Here is a 19,408-nt window from a genome sequence, read left to right as displayed (position 1 = left end):
TAGCTGAGCAGAAAGAGCATCCTTAGAAGCTGGCTAGCCTGTTTTGAGCAAAACCTTGAGCAATTTGGGGGCAATTAAATAGATCTAGAGACAGAGTTCCTGCATCAGCTACAATTGCTAATTAAGGGTTACTACCATGTATTCAGGGCAGAAAGATTTGTTATGCTAAGCATTGATGATATCAGCCTGTATTACCTATATTAGCTTACTATAGAAACAATATTATGTGTGTCCTTAGACATCTATAAAAAAATAAATATAAATAAGTATACATGAATATATATGCACTTTATAATGCTATGTATACTCATATAGTCAATACATAAATTTATACATGTATACATATTTTCTAGTCATTCTAAAGCTTTCATTTTATGTAAATGAGATCACGTATGTAAATTAGAAAGCATGACACTTGGCACCCAATAAATGCTTATTAATTTCAGGTATTACTCTTAATAACATTAATTTTCAAAAGTATTATACTTTATAGTCTATGGACTAGCAAGTGCAATGTATTGTTAGTCATCACTCATGTCAAATGAAACCCCAAGACAGTTGTAATTTGGCTAATGAGATTTAGTCCTATTTGTATCTAGGGGCATTTAATTCTATTAATTCTTCTTTCATTGCTTAATCAGCAGCTTACCCAAACAGGAGAAGTAGGAGAGATACGGCGCCTAGGTTGTTTTCACTGTAGAATGCAGGTAACTTGAAAATCGCAATGATACCAATTGAAAATGCTACAGGCACCAAGTAGAAAACCTATGGAAATATTTAAAACAATGTTTAATATGTGACAAGCATTTTTCAAAAAAAAAGTCAATAACCCATCTAGTTTAAAACTCCAACAAGTTGACCTAGAAAAATTTGAAGAAATGAATCTTTATTTATGTTCCCATTGCTTGTAACATTCAACTTATTTTACATTGATTTCACTTTAGAATTTGTCTCCTGCAGTATGAGGTTAAGCCAATCTCCATCTTTAACAGATATACAAGGAGTCCCTGGTGTTCCTGCCTTTAGGCTTTGAGACTTGGGATGGTTCAGTGACAGAGGTTCAGTGAGAAAGATAAGACAGGCAGGTATCTTGGTATTACATTCAGTCCTCAAAGTATTGATTTCGTTTTGAATCCCGGAACTCTCTCAGATGGTTGATTTCTAAAGCTTGGTTATCAGTGTGAACCACTCTGTGCAAAGCAGCAGGGCATCGGGTCCCACATATCCTCATAATCACAGGTATATGAACAAATAACTTAGCATTTTGTTGGCAAGTAGAAATATTAAATGCTGAGGAGTTTGCAGGAAGATGGACACAATGAAGGTGGTGGTAATTTAATTTACAGGTCGGGGAGGAATCTCCTAAATTGGAATGAGCTCCAGATATAAGACAACAGAATCCTAAAGTACTAAGTAGACCTTCACAGAAGTATGTACTTGAAATTTTCTTAACATTAAAGCTCTTGTTAAGTCCTGAACAGTCATTACTATTCTTTTAGATTTGACTTCTACAACAAACACATTTTAGACCTCACTGGATACATGAACAAAATGGATAATGCAGTTAATTACTCTCCAACCCTTTAAGCCAATGATCTTGACAGCAACTCTAATCACCAGGCAAATGCGTACCCATCCTGGGCTTTTGGCCAACATTGGTATGTTTGGAGTCACGAACAACCATCTGAACTTGGGACCATTTTATGCAAATGAGAGAGCTATCAATGAAATACATTCCTTCTTTTTTCTACTAATCTTCTTTAATGTGTCGTTAGCAGGGGCTACTACACATTTTTCACTATTAGTTGATTAAATTTTTATAAGCTTGATTGTTTGGCACAATTAGGTAAGGATATTTTGCTGCTAAGCTTCTATTTCTCCACAGTACTGACAGTAAGACTTCAGCATGCTTAAAATCACCTGGTGATCTTTTTAAAAATGCATATTCTCCACACTCCTAAGATATGGATTTAACAGGTCTGGAGTGGGGCCCAGAAATACACATTTTAAGTGCCCTAGGGAATCTGATACAGTCCACAGAGATGAGGGCAGGTAGGTTATCTTTCCTCCAACCACTGGATGAAGATAAGCCTGACTCAAGTCATTTTCTTTATTTCCTGTCTTCGTCACAACAATTTGAACAAACTAGAGTAAATAACTCTTGAATAGAAAACTGATGTCTTCTATCCAAATTAATCTTTTATTTCCTGCAATGAATGACATACATTACTCACCATGTCATAAATGAAGTTTGTCACCCAGTAGCATGTCACACCAATGCCTGAAATGTGCTGCAACTGTTTGGCTTTGGTTTGATGTTCCCTTACAACATAGGTGACAAAGCTGGCGGTGGTGACAGAGTAGCCCATCAAGATAGACAGTGCCACTAAAATATCGATTAAACTGCTGATTCTAGAGTGAGCAATAGGGAGAGGAAAACACACATAAGTTTTTGGAACTCTTTTCCTCTCAGAAAGATTCCTAACTAAAACCATCAACAAAACAGTACAAGAGTTGGCTGTGACACAAATAAGGCATCCTGCAAGGCAGCCAGATAGTATCTCCAACGTGACTCAGCTGTGACCGCAGAATAAATGTAGTTCTAGTGCATCGGAATTGACTAGGGATATTTGATAGAAAAACCTCGGTCTCCAGCGGTTACTGAGTCTGTGCAAGGGATGTATCATTTTTGAGCATAGAAACCATTTGCTATGCAGGGAAGTAGAAGTGATGTAGCACTTATCATTTGACTTATAAAAGCAGCAAACGCTGTGAGTCTGCAGTCAACAAGCTCTACTTGGCAAGCCCACTGTACACCCTTGCAGAAACTTCCTTTTATCCCAGTCAGTGACATATTACCAGCCCTTCTAGATTGACATTCATTCAGATACAACTGTGATTTCCAATTACAGCACTTTATACAGAGGCTCAGCTATGTCAAGGAGAAAGTAGTCATGCTAGAGATATCTGCTTACGTGGCTTGTTCTTGGTCTTGCACTCCTGGATAAGGATGGCTATACATGATGATGCCTTAAAGAAGAAACAGTTCTTCTATTAATAGGTATTCAGTTAATCAGAAATACCAATTTTTAGATTAATAATATTCAACACTTTCCTTCTTATATTATTATCTAAACAATTTTATTTGGGGGACCTGTTTTTGAGACGGAGTCTTGCTCTGTCGCCCGGGCTGGAGTGCAGTGGCCGGATCTCAGCTCACTGGAAGCTCCGCCTCCCGGGTTTACGCCATTCTCCTGCCTCAGCCTCTGGAGTAGCTGGGACTACAGGCGCCCGCCACTTCGCCCGGCTAGTTTTTTGTTTGTTTGTTTGTTTGTTTTTTGTATTTTTAGTAGAGACGGGGTTTCACCGTGTTAGCCAGGATGGTCTCGATCTCCTGACCTCGTGATCCGCCCGTCTCGGCCTCCCAAAGTGCTGGGATTACAGGCTTGAGCCACCGCGCCCAGCCGGGGGACCTTTTTTAAAAGGAAAATTATTTTTCCCCTAATCCCATTAATGCCATACTATTGGTGGCACTCACATAAAAAGAGGTTTTTCACATTGTGTTTAGAACCGTTGGGAAGGGAACAAGAATTTATATTTCTTCTTTTTTTTTTGAGACAGAGTCTTGCTCTGTCGCCCAGGCTGGAGTGCAGTGGCGTGATCTAGGCTCACTGCAAGCTCCGCCTCCTGGGTTCAAGCGATTCTCCTGCCTCAGCCTACTGAGTAGCTGGGACTACAGGTGCCCGCCACCTCACCCGGCTAATATTTATTTATTTATTTATTATTTATTTATTTATTTATTTATTGTATTTTTAGTAGAGACGGGGTTTCACCGTGTTAGCCAGGATGGTCTCGATTTCCTGACCTCATGATCTGCCCGCCTTGGCCTCCCAAAGTGCTAGGATTACAGGCGTGAGCCACCGCGCCTGGCCCCAACAATTTGTATTTCTTATATTGCATTTCCCTCTAGTGTGTTATATTTAAATAATTATGTTCCATCTTTTCCTTCTATCTGGTCATATATATGTTTGTATTTCAACAGCACTTCAGAAACGTACATTTAAATAAGCAATTCAAAGAGGGACCAATTATTTATATGAGGATCCCTTAAAGAGCAGACAGTTACTTCCTCCATCCCTCTTTAGTGCTGTGTCTGTGGTGGGGAAATAGTATAGCCTGAGCAGACTCCTCCTTCCCCTTTATTACTTCTAAGATGCTTATTTTTCTAGAGCTCTAACAGAGCAGGGCTTGGGAACTTCAGCTATACCCGAGGCCTTTTCACTGAGACATAAATGTCTAAGAGGATTCATAGATATTAGCTGGCTTCAGAAAAGTGGTCACTCACTTCCAATACAGTCCCATATTGTGGGGATCTCCTAGTACTGCTTATGCTTGAGTAAAAAGCAAGGCTCTTTTTTTCCCTTCCTTAGGGCACCTTGGTTAGCCAAAGTCAAAAATGAGCTGTCAACAGTTTCCCAAAGGAAAAAAATGTGAAGGTAAAGTATGTATTGCCCGAGTGACTGTGGAAGAGAATGGTAGAGGATGCCATTGAAGATGCTCCTAAATACTTGTTCCTATAGTGTCATAAACTAAGTGAGAGCTTTCTCACTTACTGTTCATATAGTATTTGATCATTGTACTAGGATGTTAAGGCCCTTGCACAGCACTGAATATTATAGATGATTCTAAAGGCAGATTCTCTCAAGTTACATTTATAATTTTAAGTAGAATGTAACATCTTTTAAAGTTGAGTTCTGCAACTGTTGTATATTAAAGAAAAAATATATAGTTAAAGCAAAAAACTAACAACAACAAAAACCAAGTTGATTTATAATGTTAATCACATCATTGTAGGCGTATACTTTTCTTATCTTTTGTATAAATTAAGGGGCCTTTTTATTTATTTATTATTTATTTATTTATTTATTTATTTATTTATTTGAGACAGAGTCTCGCTCTGTCACCCAGGCTGGAATGCAGTGGCGTGATCTCAGTTCACTGCAAGCTCTGCCTCCCGGGTTCATGCCATTCTCCTGCCTCAGCCTCCCGAGTATCTGGGACTACAGGTGCCCGCCACCACGCCCGGCTAATTTTTTGTATTTTTAGTAGAGGCGGGGTTTCACCGTGTTAGCCAGGATGGTCTGGATCTCCTGACCTCGTGATCCGCCCGCCTCAGCCTCCCAAAGTGTTGGGATTTCAGCCATGAGCCACAGCGCCCAGCCTACGGGGCCCTTTTTAACTGAGATTCAGTTTTCCTAGGGGCCCTACTTAAACCCTAATGCTAAATTATTATATAGGCAAGGGAGAACTTTTCTTTTATTTCTGCTTTGTATTTCAGAATCAAGAAATACTCTATTTCACCAGAGAAATCCTTGGAAATACATTTTACTCCACTATGCAAAATCCTGTGGAACCAGTTTTTTATACATCTTTTTAGCTGAAAGATCAAGGAAATATGTCACAGTTAGGGACCTATATCATAATTATCTCTGTAGGTTCTACAGCATCCAGCATGATGTCCACAGTAGAGAGACTGGTCAATAAATGCTTTTAAATGAACTCAAATCTCAAAATTTCAATTAATATTTTTCTCACATATAATGTATATTAAAAATAAGACATCTTCTGATGTCTCTACAGTTATAAACCTTAAATTAGATGCTTCCCATGGACCACTGCTTCTAATGCAACAAAGTAAGAATAAACACTGGAGTGGAAGGGGCAATGTGTTAGTATTCTTGAAAAAAAGCCTTTGTATGCCATTTGTTAAGGAAAACAAGCAAACCTGTATTTTTTGAGAAGAAAGAACAGAATTTTAATGTTATATTAACCACTAGAGGGAACCACATGAATAGAATAGATATTGACATTGCAAAGGAAAGCTAATTAAAAGACTTTTATTAACATGTTAGAATTCAAAGAAAATCAATTTTACAGTTAAAGTAAAATCCCAATTCATGCAAAATCTAACAAGGATGCCTTTAAACAACTAGTGTGTTGAGGGAGGCAGTGGGAGAATAATTGGGTTGATTTTTAAAACCAGTAATACTATTACAATGGTAGACCTCATATATGCATTAAGAAACAATAAAAGTAAGTTAGGGTGATGCAGCATTTCTTCTTTGAAAGAGATCTGGTTCCTTTCAGAGAGGGTGGAAACTTACCACTTCTGTAAATCTATTTAAGAAAAATTATTAGAAGCTAGAAGACATACTATTACTAATTTCTATATAACTCAAGCTACATCTTATATTAGTTTTAATTAAAATAAACCAGTTTAGGGTCAAAATAAACTTTATGTTTTAGAATTCTTAATTCTTTATACTCTGTAATTTAAAATGTAATGTTAGGAGCTACAACAAGCCTGCTGGAGTCTAGAGTGACTCAGATTGCCTTGGTCTAAATAAAGAGCACTAATTACAAAGGAAGCCAGAATACAGGTTTTAAAAAGCTGACCCTTCAAAAGCAGCATTGGTCTCTTGTTCTCTTTATCTTTGCTACATTTTCCCCTAGTTATTTCTATAGTTCTTATACTTTCATTGTCTGTCTCAACAATGAATGTCTTTTGCTCTGAATAAAACACTCTACTGAAAGTACAGTATCCAATAGTATTTCACACCAGGTTACACTAGACCCAATTCACTTTAGTCATCATTTAATTTAATTTACCACTTTTGACTTTGCTCTTTATTGATGCTCTAGATCTAAGGACTATCAGTCTTGTATTTTCTTCTTGGTTTCTCCTGCTAAGAAAATGCCAAAGCAATTGAGAAAAAAAATACTGTTTTCTCTGAAATGAAGACTCCTCAAGATCCTGATGCTGGAATGAGTATTGGACTCTTCGGTCTACTTCTACAGTCACCAGTACATCTGGCACACACTATGATGCCCAACAGTAGGGAGATGAAAGAAATGTAGACGTTGGCATTTCTAAAAGAGATGTTGTATCTTTTATCCTACTTAATAGACTATTAGGCTATAAATCTCAATCTTGGCCAGCAAATGTGTTTGCCAGCTTTTCTTTATTCTTTAAAAAAAAAAAATTGTAGGATCAGCATGGAAAAATAATTTGAGCAAGACTCAAGAAGATGACATGATCTGATAAACAGTAATTGAAATATGTATATATTTTAAAAGTCTGTTTCAAATTTCAAGCCTTATTTTAAAAACCATGTGAAAGCCTCTTGTGAAACCCAACTGAAGTAGGCATGGCTGAGTTCAGAGGAGCAGTGTGGAGGATTAGAAAAATAAACAGGCAGGAGTGAGACAGCCCTGGATTCAAATCCCACTTCTAGGCCTTAGAGAAATGATATAATAGTAGGAATAATAATATTCACCCTGAAGAGTGCTGTAGGGATATCAATATTTCATATAAAGCATGTCATATGGTCAGTGCTCAATGAATGGCAATGCTTTTGTCCAGTTATAGAATTTTTTAGTATAAAAGTTTTGTCTTTCAGAAAATTAACAAAGATATTCAGGACTGGAATTCAGCTCTGGATCAAATAGACCTGATATCTACAGAACTTTCCACCCAAAAACAACAGAATGTACATTTTTCTCATCGCCACATGGCACTTACTCTAAAATTGGTCACATAATCAGAAGTAAAACACTCCTCAGTAAATTAAAAAGAACTGAAATCATAATAGTCTCTCAGACTACAATGCAATTAAATTAGAACTCAAGATGAGGAAATTCAGTCAAAACCACACAACTATATGGAAATTGAACAACCTTCTCCAGAATGACCCTTGGGTAAATAATGAAATTAAGGCAGAAATCAAGAAGTTCTTCGAAACTAATGAGAAAAAGAGAGAATGTACCAGAATCTCTGGGACGCAGCTAAAATAGTGTTAAGAGGGAAATTTATAGCACTAAATGCCCACATCAAACAGCTAAACATCTAGGTCTCAAGTTAACAACCTAACATCTTAACTAAAATAACTTAGAGAACCAAGAGGAAATAAACCCCAAAGCTAGCAGAAGACAAGAAATAACCAAGATCAGAGCTGAACTGAAGGAGACAGAGACACAAAAAAATCCTTTAAAAAATCAATGAATCCAGGAGCTCTTTTTTGGAAACATTAATTAAGTAGACAGCTAGCTAGACTAACAAATAAGAAAAGAGAGAATAATCAAATAAACACAATCAGAAATGATAAGGGGGATATTACCACTGACCCCACAGAAATACAAACAACCATCAGAGAATACTATGAACACCTCTATGCAAATAAACTAGAAAATGTAGAAGAAACGGATAAATTTCTGGACACATATACCCTCCCAAGACTGAACCAGGAAGAAATCGAATCCCTAAATAGACCAATAACAAGTTTTGAAATTGAGGCAGTAATAAAAAACCTACCAACCAAAAAGAGCCCAGGACCAGATGGATTCACAGCTGAATTCTACCAGAGTATAAAGAAGAGCTGATACAATTTCTACTGAAATCATTCCAAACAATTGAAAAGGAGAGACTCCTCCCTAACTAATTCTATGAGGCCAGCATCATCTTGATACCAAAACCTGGCAGAAATACAAAAAAAAAAAAGAGGCTAGGCATGATGGCTCACGCCTGTAATCCCAGCACTTTGGGAGCCCAAGGTGGGTGGATCATCTGAAGTCAGGAGTTTGAGACCAGCCTGCCCAACATGGTGAAACCCTGTCTCTAATAAAAATACAAAAAATTAGCCAGACATGTGGCGGGCACCTGTAATCCCAGCTACTCGGGAGGCTGGGGCAGGAGAATTGCTTAACCCCGGAGGCAGAGACTGCAGTGAGCTGAGATTGTGCTACTGCACTCCAGCCTGGGCAATAGAGCGAGACTCTGCCTAAAAAAAAAAAAAAAAAAAAAAAAAAAGCTTCAGGCCAATATCCTTGATGAACATCAATGCAAAAATTCTCAATAAAACACTGGTAAACTGAATCCAGTAGCATATCAAAAAGTTTATCCACTACAATCAAATTGGCTTTCATCCTGAGGACGCAAGGTTGGTTCAACATATACAAATCAATAAATATGATTTATCACATAAACAGAACTAAAGACAAAAACTACAAGACTATCTTAATAGACACAGAGAAGGCATTTGATAAAATTCAACATCCCTTTTGTTAAAAACTCAAACTAGGTATTAAAGGAACATACCTCAAAATACTAAGAGACATATAAGGCAAACCCACAGACAATAATATACTGAATGGGCAAAAGCTGGAAGCATTCCCCCTGAAAACTGGCACAAGACAAGGATGCCCTCTCTCACCACTCCTATTCAACATAGTATTGGAAGTTTTGGCCAGAGCAATCAGGCAAGAGAAAGAAATAAAGGTATTCAAATAGGAAGAGAGAAAGTCAAATTATGTTTGTTTGCAGATGACATGATCCTATATCTAGAAAACCCCATTGTCCCAGCCCAAAAGCTTCTTAAGCTAGGATAAGCAGCTTCAGCAAAATCTCAGGAGACAAAATCAATGTGCAAAAATTGCTGGCATTCCTATATACCAACAATAGACAAGCAGAGAGCCAAATCATGAATGAACTCTCATTCACAATTGCTACAAAAAGAATAAAATACGTAGGAATACAGCTAACAAAGGAAGTGAAGGACCTCTTCAAGAGAACAACAAACCACTGCTCAAAGCAATCAGAGAGAACACAAACAAATGGAAAAACATTCCATGCTCATGGATAGGAAGAATCAATATCATGAAAATGGCCATACTGCCCAAAGTAATTTATAGATTCAATGCTATTCCCATTAAACTACCATTGACATTCTTCACAGAATTAGAAAAATTTTTTAATTCGTATGGAACCAAAAAAGAGACAGAATAGCTAAGACAATCCTAAGCAAAAAGAACAAAGCTGGAGGCATCACACTATCCAACTTCAAACTATACTACAAGGCTATAGTAATCAAAAAAGCATGGTACTGATACAAGAACAAACACATAGACCAATGGAACAGAATAGAGAACTCAGAAATAAGACCACATACCTACAACCATCTGATCTCTGACAAACCTGACAAAAACCAACAATGGGGAAAAAGATTCCCTATTTAATAAATGATGCTGGGAGAACTGGCTAGCCATATGCAGAAAATTGAAACTGGACCCATTTCTTACACCATATTAAAAAATTAACTCGAGATGGATTAAATACTTCAATGTAAAAATCAAAACTATAAAAACCCTAGAAGAAGATCTAGGCAATACCATTCGGGACATAGGCACAGGCAAAAGTTTCATGATGAAAATGCCAAAAACAAAGCAATTGCAACAAAAGTAAAAATTGGCAAATGGGATCTAATTAAACCAAAGAGCTTCTGCACAGAAAAGGAAACTATCATCAGAGTGAACAGACAACCTACCAAATAGGAGAAAAAGTTTGCCATCTATCTGTCTGACAAACATCTAATATCCAGAGTCTATAAAGAACTTAAATTTACGGGGGGGGGGGGGGGGCGGGGGCGGAGGTGGCGGGGAACATTATTCAGTGGGCAAAGGACATGAACAGACACTTCTAAAAAGAAGACATACATGCAACCAACAAACATGAAAAAAAGTTTAACATCACTGATCATTAGGGAAATATAATCAAAATCACAATGAGATACCATCTCAAAATAGTCAGAATGGCTATTAGTAAAAAGTCAAAAAACAATAGATGTTGGCAAGGTTGCAGAGAAAAAGGAGAGCTTTTACACTGTTGGTAAGAATGTAAATTAGTTCAACCATTGTGGAAGACAGTATGGTGATTCCTCAGAGATCAAGAGGCAGAAATACCATTTCACCCAGCAGTCTTATTACTACTTATATAACGAAAGGAATATGTATAATTTTGTCAAAAAGATAGATGCACATGTATGTTCATTGCAGCACTACTCACAATAGCAAAGACATGGAATCAACCTAAATGTCCATCAGTGACAGATTGGATAAATAAAATGTGGTACATATACATCATGGAATACGATGCAGCCATAAAAAGGAATGAGATCATGTCCTTTGCAAAGAGATGGATGGAGCTGGAAGCCATTATCCTCAGGAAACTAATGTAGGAACAGAAAACCAAACACTGCACATTCTCACTTATAAGTGGGAGCTGAATGGTGAGAACACATGGACACATGGTGGGGAACAATACATACTGGGGCCTGTCAGAGTGCAGAGGATGGAAGGAGGGAGAGCATCAGGAAGAATAGCTAGGGATGCTGGGCTTAATACCTAGGTGATGGGTTGCAGAAAACCACCATGGCACATATTTACCTATGTAACAAACCTACACATCTGGTACATGTACCCCTGAACTTAAAATAAAAGTTGAAGAAAAATAACAATAAAATAAACAAGTAACCACTAACATATGTCAAAAAAAGAAAGAAAAGTTTTGTCATCATGTTTAGATTTGTAAACAATATTTGTAAACATTGTTTTTAAAAATTGTTTAGCCTGTAGACAAGCACATCATTTAAAAATATTTTTCTATGAGCTATATCTACTTGGTTCACAGCAGACATGCACATAAAGTCAACATTATCCTGATTTGATAAATGAGAAAACTAAATTAACCCAAAGTTAAGAGGATTATTCAGAATGTTCCATCTGGCGGTAGTTACTACTTCTAAACTCCTTTTAAAGACCTGTGATTTAGATACCATAAAATACCTGCCACTGTGAAGAAACAGGATATAAAGTGCATTTTTATACGGAGAGTAACCAAAGTTGCAATACAAGACACTTTTGTGTTAGTAACTTTACCATGTCGGGCAGCATCGTATTTTGACATGTTAACTCGCAGAAGGAAATTATTCAGGCTGTTGAGGTAAGCTGGAAGGGAGTGATAGCCTTCTGGATCATACCATACCTATTAAATTCCAAAAGAAGGCAAGATCAATATTGCATTCAAATAAATGAGGCTGTCTTAACATCTGACAGGCTATCTTATTTATATTTAAAATAAGAGCATCAATTTTCCAATAATTTATTTTATCTTGGAAGATTATGCACTGTTCTCTAGAGTATTGACCATAGGCCTATAAATTTCCAATTTGGAAACAGGCAGAAATTGGGAAGAGAGTTGTTCTGTGGACAGCACTAAGTTATTAGTTATTCAGGATCTCTTCTAGGCAAAGCTTGAAATAAACTGGAGAAATCATTATCTACATCCCTGTGGCAGATCCATGGGATTCTGAGACTAGAACTAAAGTAACCTGACTGTCAATAATGGTAATAAAAACTAATAGAATAGAACAAGCTGGAGAAATAAATAAAATACACATACCTTGTGTCCTTAGCACAAGATTGAAAACCTTGAAATTCCTCCACTAATTTTTTATTTTTTACTTTTATTTTTCATTTATTTATTATTTTACTTTTATTTTTCATTTATTTATTTATTTATAAACATTTATAAATAAATAAATAAAGCCTGTCGCCCAGGCTTGAGTGAAGTGGCGCGATCTCGGCTCACTGCAAGCTCCGCCTCCCGGGTTCACGCCATTCTCCTGCACAGCCTCTAGAGTAGCTGGGACTACAGGCGCCCGCCACTGCGTCCGGCTTTTTTTTTTTTTTTTTTTTTTTTTGGTATTTGTATTTTTAGTAGAGACGGGGGGTTTCGCCATGTTAGCCAGGATGGTCTCGATCTCTCCTGACCTCATGATCCGCCGCCTCGGCCTCCCAAGGTGCTGGGATTACAGGCGTGAGCCACCGCACCCGGCTTCCTCCACTAATTTTTTATTCTGAATTATAACCTACAAAACGGGGTGTGATTTTATTTACATTCTATGTCAAAAACAGATTTAATATACTAGTGAACCTCAATTCAAGGTTTATAATTAATAATTCAAATGGCGAAGTTGATTTGGAGAGAAATGATTTTATATTAGAAATTCCCAGGTTTATGCAAAAATATTTACTCTGTGTGTGGAGAAAGAGAGAAGAGAGGAAGAAAAGGAAGGCACTGAAATCCCCAGCACCACTATTTACTTTTATATGATTTACTGTAAAAATCGGCTAAAATAGGCTCAGTAATATTTATCACACAGGGATGCTGTGAGGAGAAAATTAGGTAGTTTGTGTAAAAGATGATACTAGTGGTTGGCACATAATAGTCACGAAATGGACATTAGTTTCCGCACTTTCCCAAAGACTGTGTATGTCTCTTACTACCAGATGAGAAATATGTGAAGACAATTTTAAATCCCTGTGAGTACCATTGATCACATAGGTAAGAATATGCCTTTAATCCCATGACTCTACCTCATTTTAGGTATAATCTAAAAGGAAAAATAAGTGAGCAGAATTATTTATCTCCATTAAATTCGGTTAAGTTTCCAGGTTCTTTAAAAAGCAAGGCTAAACAACACACATTTTCATTCTCTAAACAGTTATGACATATATATACTATTGAAAAGTGAAAGTCATAAATATATAGTGTTACCTCTGAAGGAAGCACATCCCTTAAACCATCACACAGGTTGAGAAATAAGAATTGCCAGCCTCCAGAACGCCTTTTCCCTGACCCTCCATGTCCTTCCAAATCATAACACCCTCCCTTTCCCCTAAACAAATGGTTGAGTTTTGCCTATAAACTCTCAAAGTTTACAGTAAATGTAATCATAGTCAATGTGTTCCTTTTTGTCTTTTCTTTTCCTTATTGATAAGGTTTGGGAGATTTAACTTCCTTGTTATATGGAGCTGAGTTCTTTCATGTCCATTGCTGAAAGTTTTATTGAATGAATATGAAACAGTTTATTTCTATATTCTGCATGTGGGCATTTTGGGTTGCGTTTTTGGCCATTATGAGAAATGCTACTATGTATACACATGTGTCCTGATGCTAATGTGTACATGTTTCCCTACGGCACATACACAGAATTGGAACCACTGTGCCCTGGGTTATGCACAATGCCAAATCGATTGTACCCATGTTTTGTTTTCACCTCATGAAAATGCTTAAACATATCAATTTCACCTTCTCATTTGTATGACATTCCAGAAAAAAGATCAAAATTTACCTTGGCAAGCGTTCTATTGGCAGGGACTCCTGTTATATCAAAACGAAGGTCTTTTGTCAAAGGCAGCCCAAAACTCCAACCTCCATATCTACAGAGAGTAATAAAAATAAAAATGTATCTTTGGTTTAGTGGAGAAAATCTTCTGAAATAGATCTAAAATACTTAACGAGGATTTCAACATTTTTTTCTGTTAGGAACACATTTACAATATAAAATTAATACTGCCTGACAAATATTTTACATTTTTATCAATTCTTTGTATCATATTTCAGTCTCAAGTGTACATTGTAACTAGAGGCAATAAGTCCTTCTAAACAATTGCATACGTATAGTAGTCATCCTGAAAATGAGTGACATATAATGTAATCAAGTTCTCCATCTTAACTGACCCATGCACCATCTCAAATATCTTAATATTTTAGTACTCAAATATTCCTTTTAGATAATACTGAAGTGATATAATATCAGTTCATATCTTTTTTCAAATGGCTCAATTTCTTCTACATAACAAATTTTCCCCTATATTGTCTCCAGATATTATACGTTTTTTTCCTGAATATTTGAGGGCAAGTTGAGTCTATTTAACTGCTTGTCAATTCATGGTATAAAAATGAAAAGTTGATTTTTTAAATGCAAGTAGTAATTTTAAGAATAGGTTAATTTACCAAATTTGGTTATTTACCAAAATACTTAATTTGGCCTACCAAATTAAGGTGAGATTAAATAAATAGTGGTGCAATCACACTAGAATAATCTTGTGACTATCATCCTAAATGTAATGCTATAGAGCTGTATATTTTTGACATGCAAATAACATCATAGTATGTCATTCACTTTTTTTAAAGGCAGATTTTAAGATAGTTGGTTTACAATAAAACCCACTTTGTTAAAATATTTACATGTATATCTGTGACAAGGAAACTTCTGGAAGGATATACACCAAAATATCAATAGTGCTTATATCTGTGTGGAGAAATAATATTTTTTTCTTCTTTTTGCTTATCTGTAGTTTCTAATTATTTTTTACAATGAATATTAATCATGGATATATATTGAGAAACAAAGGAGGGAAGAGATGAAAGAAATAAGAAAATGGCAGCAATTGAAGGCCTACCAACTTTGTGTCTATGATAAATGCTTAGGTGGCTTAAATACAAGCCCATTTCCTTGCTACACATGAACAACACATTTTGTCCATATGCAGATATCACACTCTTAAGTTTTGAGATATTCATATTGGAACTGAGGCCAGTTGTCATCAAAAGTCATGCCTTAAACCTCTCCAAGTTGGTATAAGCCAGTCAATAACTTCTCTTTGACTTCAAGGAAAAACAAATGTACACATTTAACATTACATTTTTGAGGCCTAAAATAACCAATGGTTTTCAGTTTGCTCAAATAAATCTTAATTTAGAGTCATTATTTACATTTCAATATATAAGGTTGTTTAAATAAAACTGAGAATTTAACCATGTAAAATGTAGACAATAGAAATTTATATTTATTGTCTCTAGTTTAGAAGGCAGCTACCATTAAAATTAGAAAGCAATTAAATATGTTATAAACAGAGTATTTTACCTTTTTTGGACAAACTCGTTTGCAGTTGATATAAGATAATTTTCCATTCGTTGCCCAGTGAGGTTATAAATTACTTGGGATGAGTAAGTTCTTCTGTGAGGTGGGGAATAGTTAAATTTAGGACATTCCTGGAAAATGAAGTTAAAAATGAATTTTTTTCTGACCAATGCTGTGCAAGTTAAATAGACAATGTCAAGGAGCTTCAGCCTCATGATTTGTCTATTACTGCAACTGGCAGAGTGTGATAAGACTGTCCTTTGACTCTAAAGAGTTTTGCAAAAGAAGTCATCTCACCTATGCAAGAAATTAGAACAAATAGTTATTAGTCATGTAGAGCAAATCCCTATGTTTAGGACTCACTTAAAGGCCTGAAAGAACACAAGTTAACACATGTGTGATATTTCCTTCACTGTGCTGAGGCTTAATATGTTTGGACAATAATGTTAAACATTAAGATGATAAAATTTCCTCAATAATTCTTGGGGAAGGAATAAAATGTTGGCCACAAATTGAAAATATAACACTTTTCAAGGATTGATAGCAGTGGATGAAAAGTTTATGATACATTAGTTTTAGGTATGTAACGTAAGAGTCAGAGCTTTGTTATACGTATATTAGTTAATATTATATATGTATATGTGTGTGTGTATATATATATTAGTTTTATATATATAAACTTTTAGTTTGGAATTATTTTAGATTTACAGAAAAGTCACAAAGCTAGTGGAGGGTTCCTGTGTACCCTGATTACTTTCCCTTGTGGGTACTTACATTATCAAGTATATTTGTTTAGAGCTTAGTTTAACCATTTATATTTATGCTTGTAACTTTCTGCACTTCCTGATAACTTAATTTTCAGTGTAGCTTCTCATGCTTCCTTGCAATGAAGTTTAGTTTGGGAAAAGTCTAGCACTTTTTTATAGTGCCACCTGTATGTATATCTCAAGAACAAAGTTCCAGCTTGCTCTAAAAAATCGGTGCTGGATTTTATCTTTTATCAAGTTATATTAATATGAAGATCGCATTCCAGAATGACACTGCTTTCACAAATAATTAAAAGAGAATACTCTTATGTATTCAGTGTAATTTTTAAATTATACTATACATAGAGAAATGCACATGTATTATCTGTACTGCCTGATGAATTTTGACAAACTGGCACACCTGTGGAACCAGTCACCAACAAACAAGATACAGAACAGGACCAATACCCCAGAAGCCCCCTCATCACACTCCCTTCAAATCATTATCTGTCACTCCCAAAGTAACAGACAAAGATTAGCGTTACCTATTTTTATATTTCATATTAATGGAATAGTATAAATGTGTTTTCTTTTGTCTGTTTTCACTCATTATTATTATGAGAATCTTCCATATGTTATGTATAGTGGTAGATCAATCATTCTCATTTTGTTCATATACTACTGTGGAAATATATTATATTTGACATTACCTATTCTGTTAGTGGGCATTATTCACATTTCTGATGGGTATAGTAAGAGTGGAATTGCAGGTCCCACAGGTATGCAAATTTTTAGCATTAGGATATATTGCCAAGTAGTTTTAAAAACTGTTTGCACAAAATTAAATTCCTAGAGCAGAGTATGAGAGTTCTGGCTGCTGCATATTTTTGTTAACACTTAGAGTTTTTCCTCTTCTTCATTTTAGCCATTCTGGTGAGTGTGGAGTGGTATTGCGTTGTGGCTTAAATTTGTATTTCCCTGATGACTACCTTTTTATATATTTATTGGCCATTTGGATATGCTCTTTGTACAGTGTCTCATGTTTGTTGCTAATTTTTCTGTTGTCTTATTTATCTTTTTCTCATTGATTTGCAGTTCTTTATATACACATTTATTCTGGATATGAGTCCTTTGTTGTATATTGTGAATATCATTCTCTACTCTGCAGATTTCCTTTTTACTCTCTAATCTTTTGATGTATATGCAGTATTTTTTTCCCTCTCAAAAAACTTAGTAGTTTACTCATATTGTACGTCTGGTATACAGAGCATCAATTATGCAAAGTGACCTCATTATTATTAAATAGTTGGAAATAGATTTAGGGGTGTTAATTAAATGACAAAATTGGTTGGAAAAAATTGAAGATCTACTGGATTTTTAATTTACTTTTTTTATTTTGAGACAGGGACTCTCTCTGTCATCCAGGCTGGAGTGCTATGGTGCAATCACAGCACTGCAGCGTTGACTTCATGGGCTCAAGCCATCCTCCCACTTCAGCCCCACCAAGTAGCTGGGACTACAGGTGCACACCACTACACCCAGCTAATTTTTAAATTTTTTGTAAAGATGAGGTCTCACTATGTTGCCCAGGCTGGTCTAGAACTCCTGGGCTCAGGCAATTCTCCCACCTCCCAAAGTACTGAGATTACAGGCATGAGCCACTGCACCTGGCCTAGGTTTTTTAGATTAATAAAAACTATACAGATTTCAACTTTACATATTAAGTTAGGTAACTTTTACTGTGAACTAAAGAAATACATAAAGAACTTCTGAAGTTAGCTAAATGAGATAAAGGATTTTAAAACTTTTAATACTGAGTTAAAGACTAATTTTTTTTTCCATCCAGGCTGGAGTGCAGTGGTACAGCCTTGAACTCCCAAGGCTCAAGCCATCCTCTCACCTCAGCCTCCTGGGTAGCTGGGACCACAGATGCGTGCCACTATGCCCAGCAAATTTGATTTTACTTTTTGTATTTTTGGTAGAGATGGGGTTTCACCATGTTGCCCAGGCTGATCTTGAACTCCTGAGCTCAAGAAATCCACTAGCCTCAGCCTCCCAATGTGCTGGATTACAGGCTTGAGCCATCACACCTGGCCAAGACTAATTTTTAAATATGCAGGGATTCCAAAAGATTCTTATTGGGTCCCAACTCCTACTGTTAGTAACTATTTTGCATAAGAACACCAAAATGGGTTGCATTCACTGAAGATATTTTCATTATAAAATATTATACCAAGACACTTCAGTGTACAACCGTATGTCACTCTGAAGAAAATATTGCAAGAAATTTAGTTGGCAATATACTAACTAGTAGAAACTAATAGTGAGTTTTTTCTTTGACAATTTTGAACTTCTCTAGCGAATCTGGTTCTCGTGAAAGTGTGGTGAACTGATAGACTTAGAAAACTAAGGTCTGCATCTATAGAATACAGACGGAGTAAGTGATGAATAATTTTTTCCTGTTTTTTTCAGGAAATGATTTTTTTTCCTGAAGCCTGGAGGTGTTGCTTAGAGACATATGGAGTTCTGTTCTAGACTTATACATTATTGACTTCCAAGCTGACCACTACAATGGCAGTCTTGCTATATTTCAAATATGCCAGTTATGGTCGCATTTTTTTTTCCATGTGAAACATAGAGCCTTCTACTTAGTTCTAAATTGAGACCAAAAATTCATTTTCGGTTGGTTTCCACAAAGACCATCATAGAATTACCTACCTTTGAAAATTGGTCCTGTGATGGATTTAAAACAGTAAGCTGATGTTCAAAGTCAATATTTTTGAGTTGCCCAGATCCATATTTCTGAGCTGTTAGCTTCCATAAAATGAACTTTTACCGATTCTTTGGTAACCTAGATAGATCTTTCGAGCTTCGATATTTATTCCCGTATTGTCCCATTTCACTGAAACTGAATTCCATCTTACCTGGACATTTTCTGAGCAGGAGCAAACACCAAAATTAGTGATGGGTTCTCCACTGGTGTTCCATTTTTCCAGACTGTCTTTCTTTAAACACCGTCTGCAAGTTTAAATGATATTGCTGTGAGATGTGTATGTATAT

General features: G+C 36.1%; 1 protein-coding gene across 1 annotated transcript in view; it reads right to left on the bottom strand.

Annotated features, from left to right (window-relative positions):
* ABCA12 (ATP binding cassette subfamily A member 12) overlaps positions 1-19,408 on the bottom strand; it is a 214,955-nt gene that overhangs the window by 24,115 nt on the left and 171,432 nt on the right. The window contains exons 36-42 of the mRNA XM_033230381.1: positions 19,273-19,366; positions 15,606-15,733; positions 14,028-14,115; positions 11,770-11,875; positions 2,976-3,030; positions 2,235-2,412; positions 650-765 (exon numbers count right to left, since the gene is read on the bottom strand). Of these exons, the coding sequence (XP_033086272.1) occupies positions 650-765; positions 2,235-2,412; positions 2,976-3,030; positions 11,770-11,875; positions 14,028-14,115; positions 15,606-15,733; positions 19,273-19,366 (765 nt within the window). The remainder of the gene's footprint in view (positions 1-649; positions 766-2,234; positions 2,413-2,975; positions 3,031-11,769; positions 11,876-14,027; positions 14,116-15,605; positions 15,734-19,272; positions 19,367-19,408) is intronic.

This window comes from Trachypithecus francoisi, unplaced genomic scaffold, assembly GCF_009764315.1.
Source record: "Trachypithecus francoisi isolate TF-2019V2 unplaced genomic scaffold, Tfra_2.0 Lachesis_group13, whole genome shotgun sequence".
NCBI lineage: Eukaryota > Metazoa > Chordata > Mammalia > Primates > Cercopithecidae > Trachypithecus > Trachypithecus francoisi.
The sequence above is the reverse complement of the archived record's forward strand: the minus strand, read 5'-3'. Positions and strand labels throughout refer to the sequence as shown.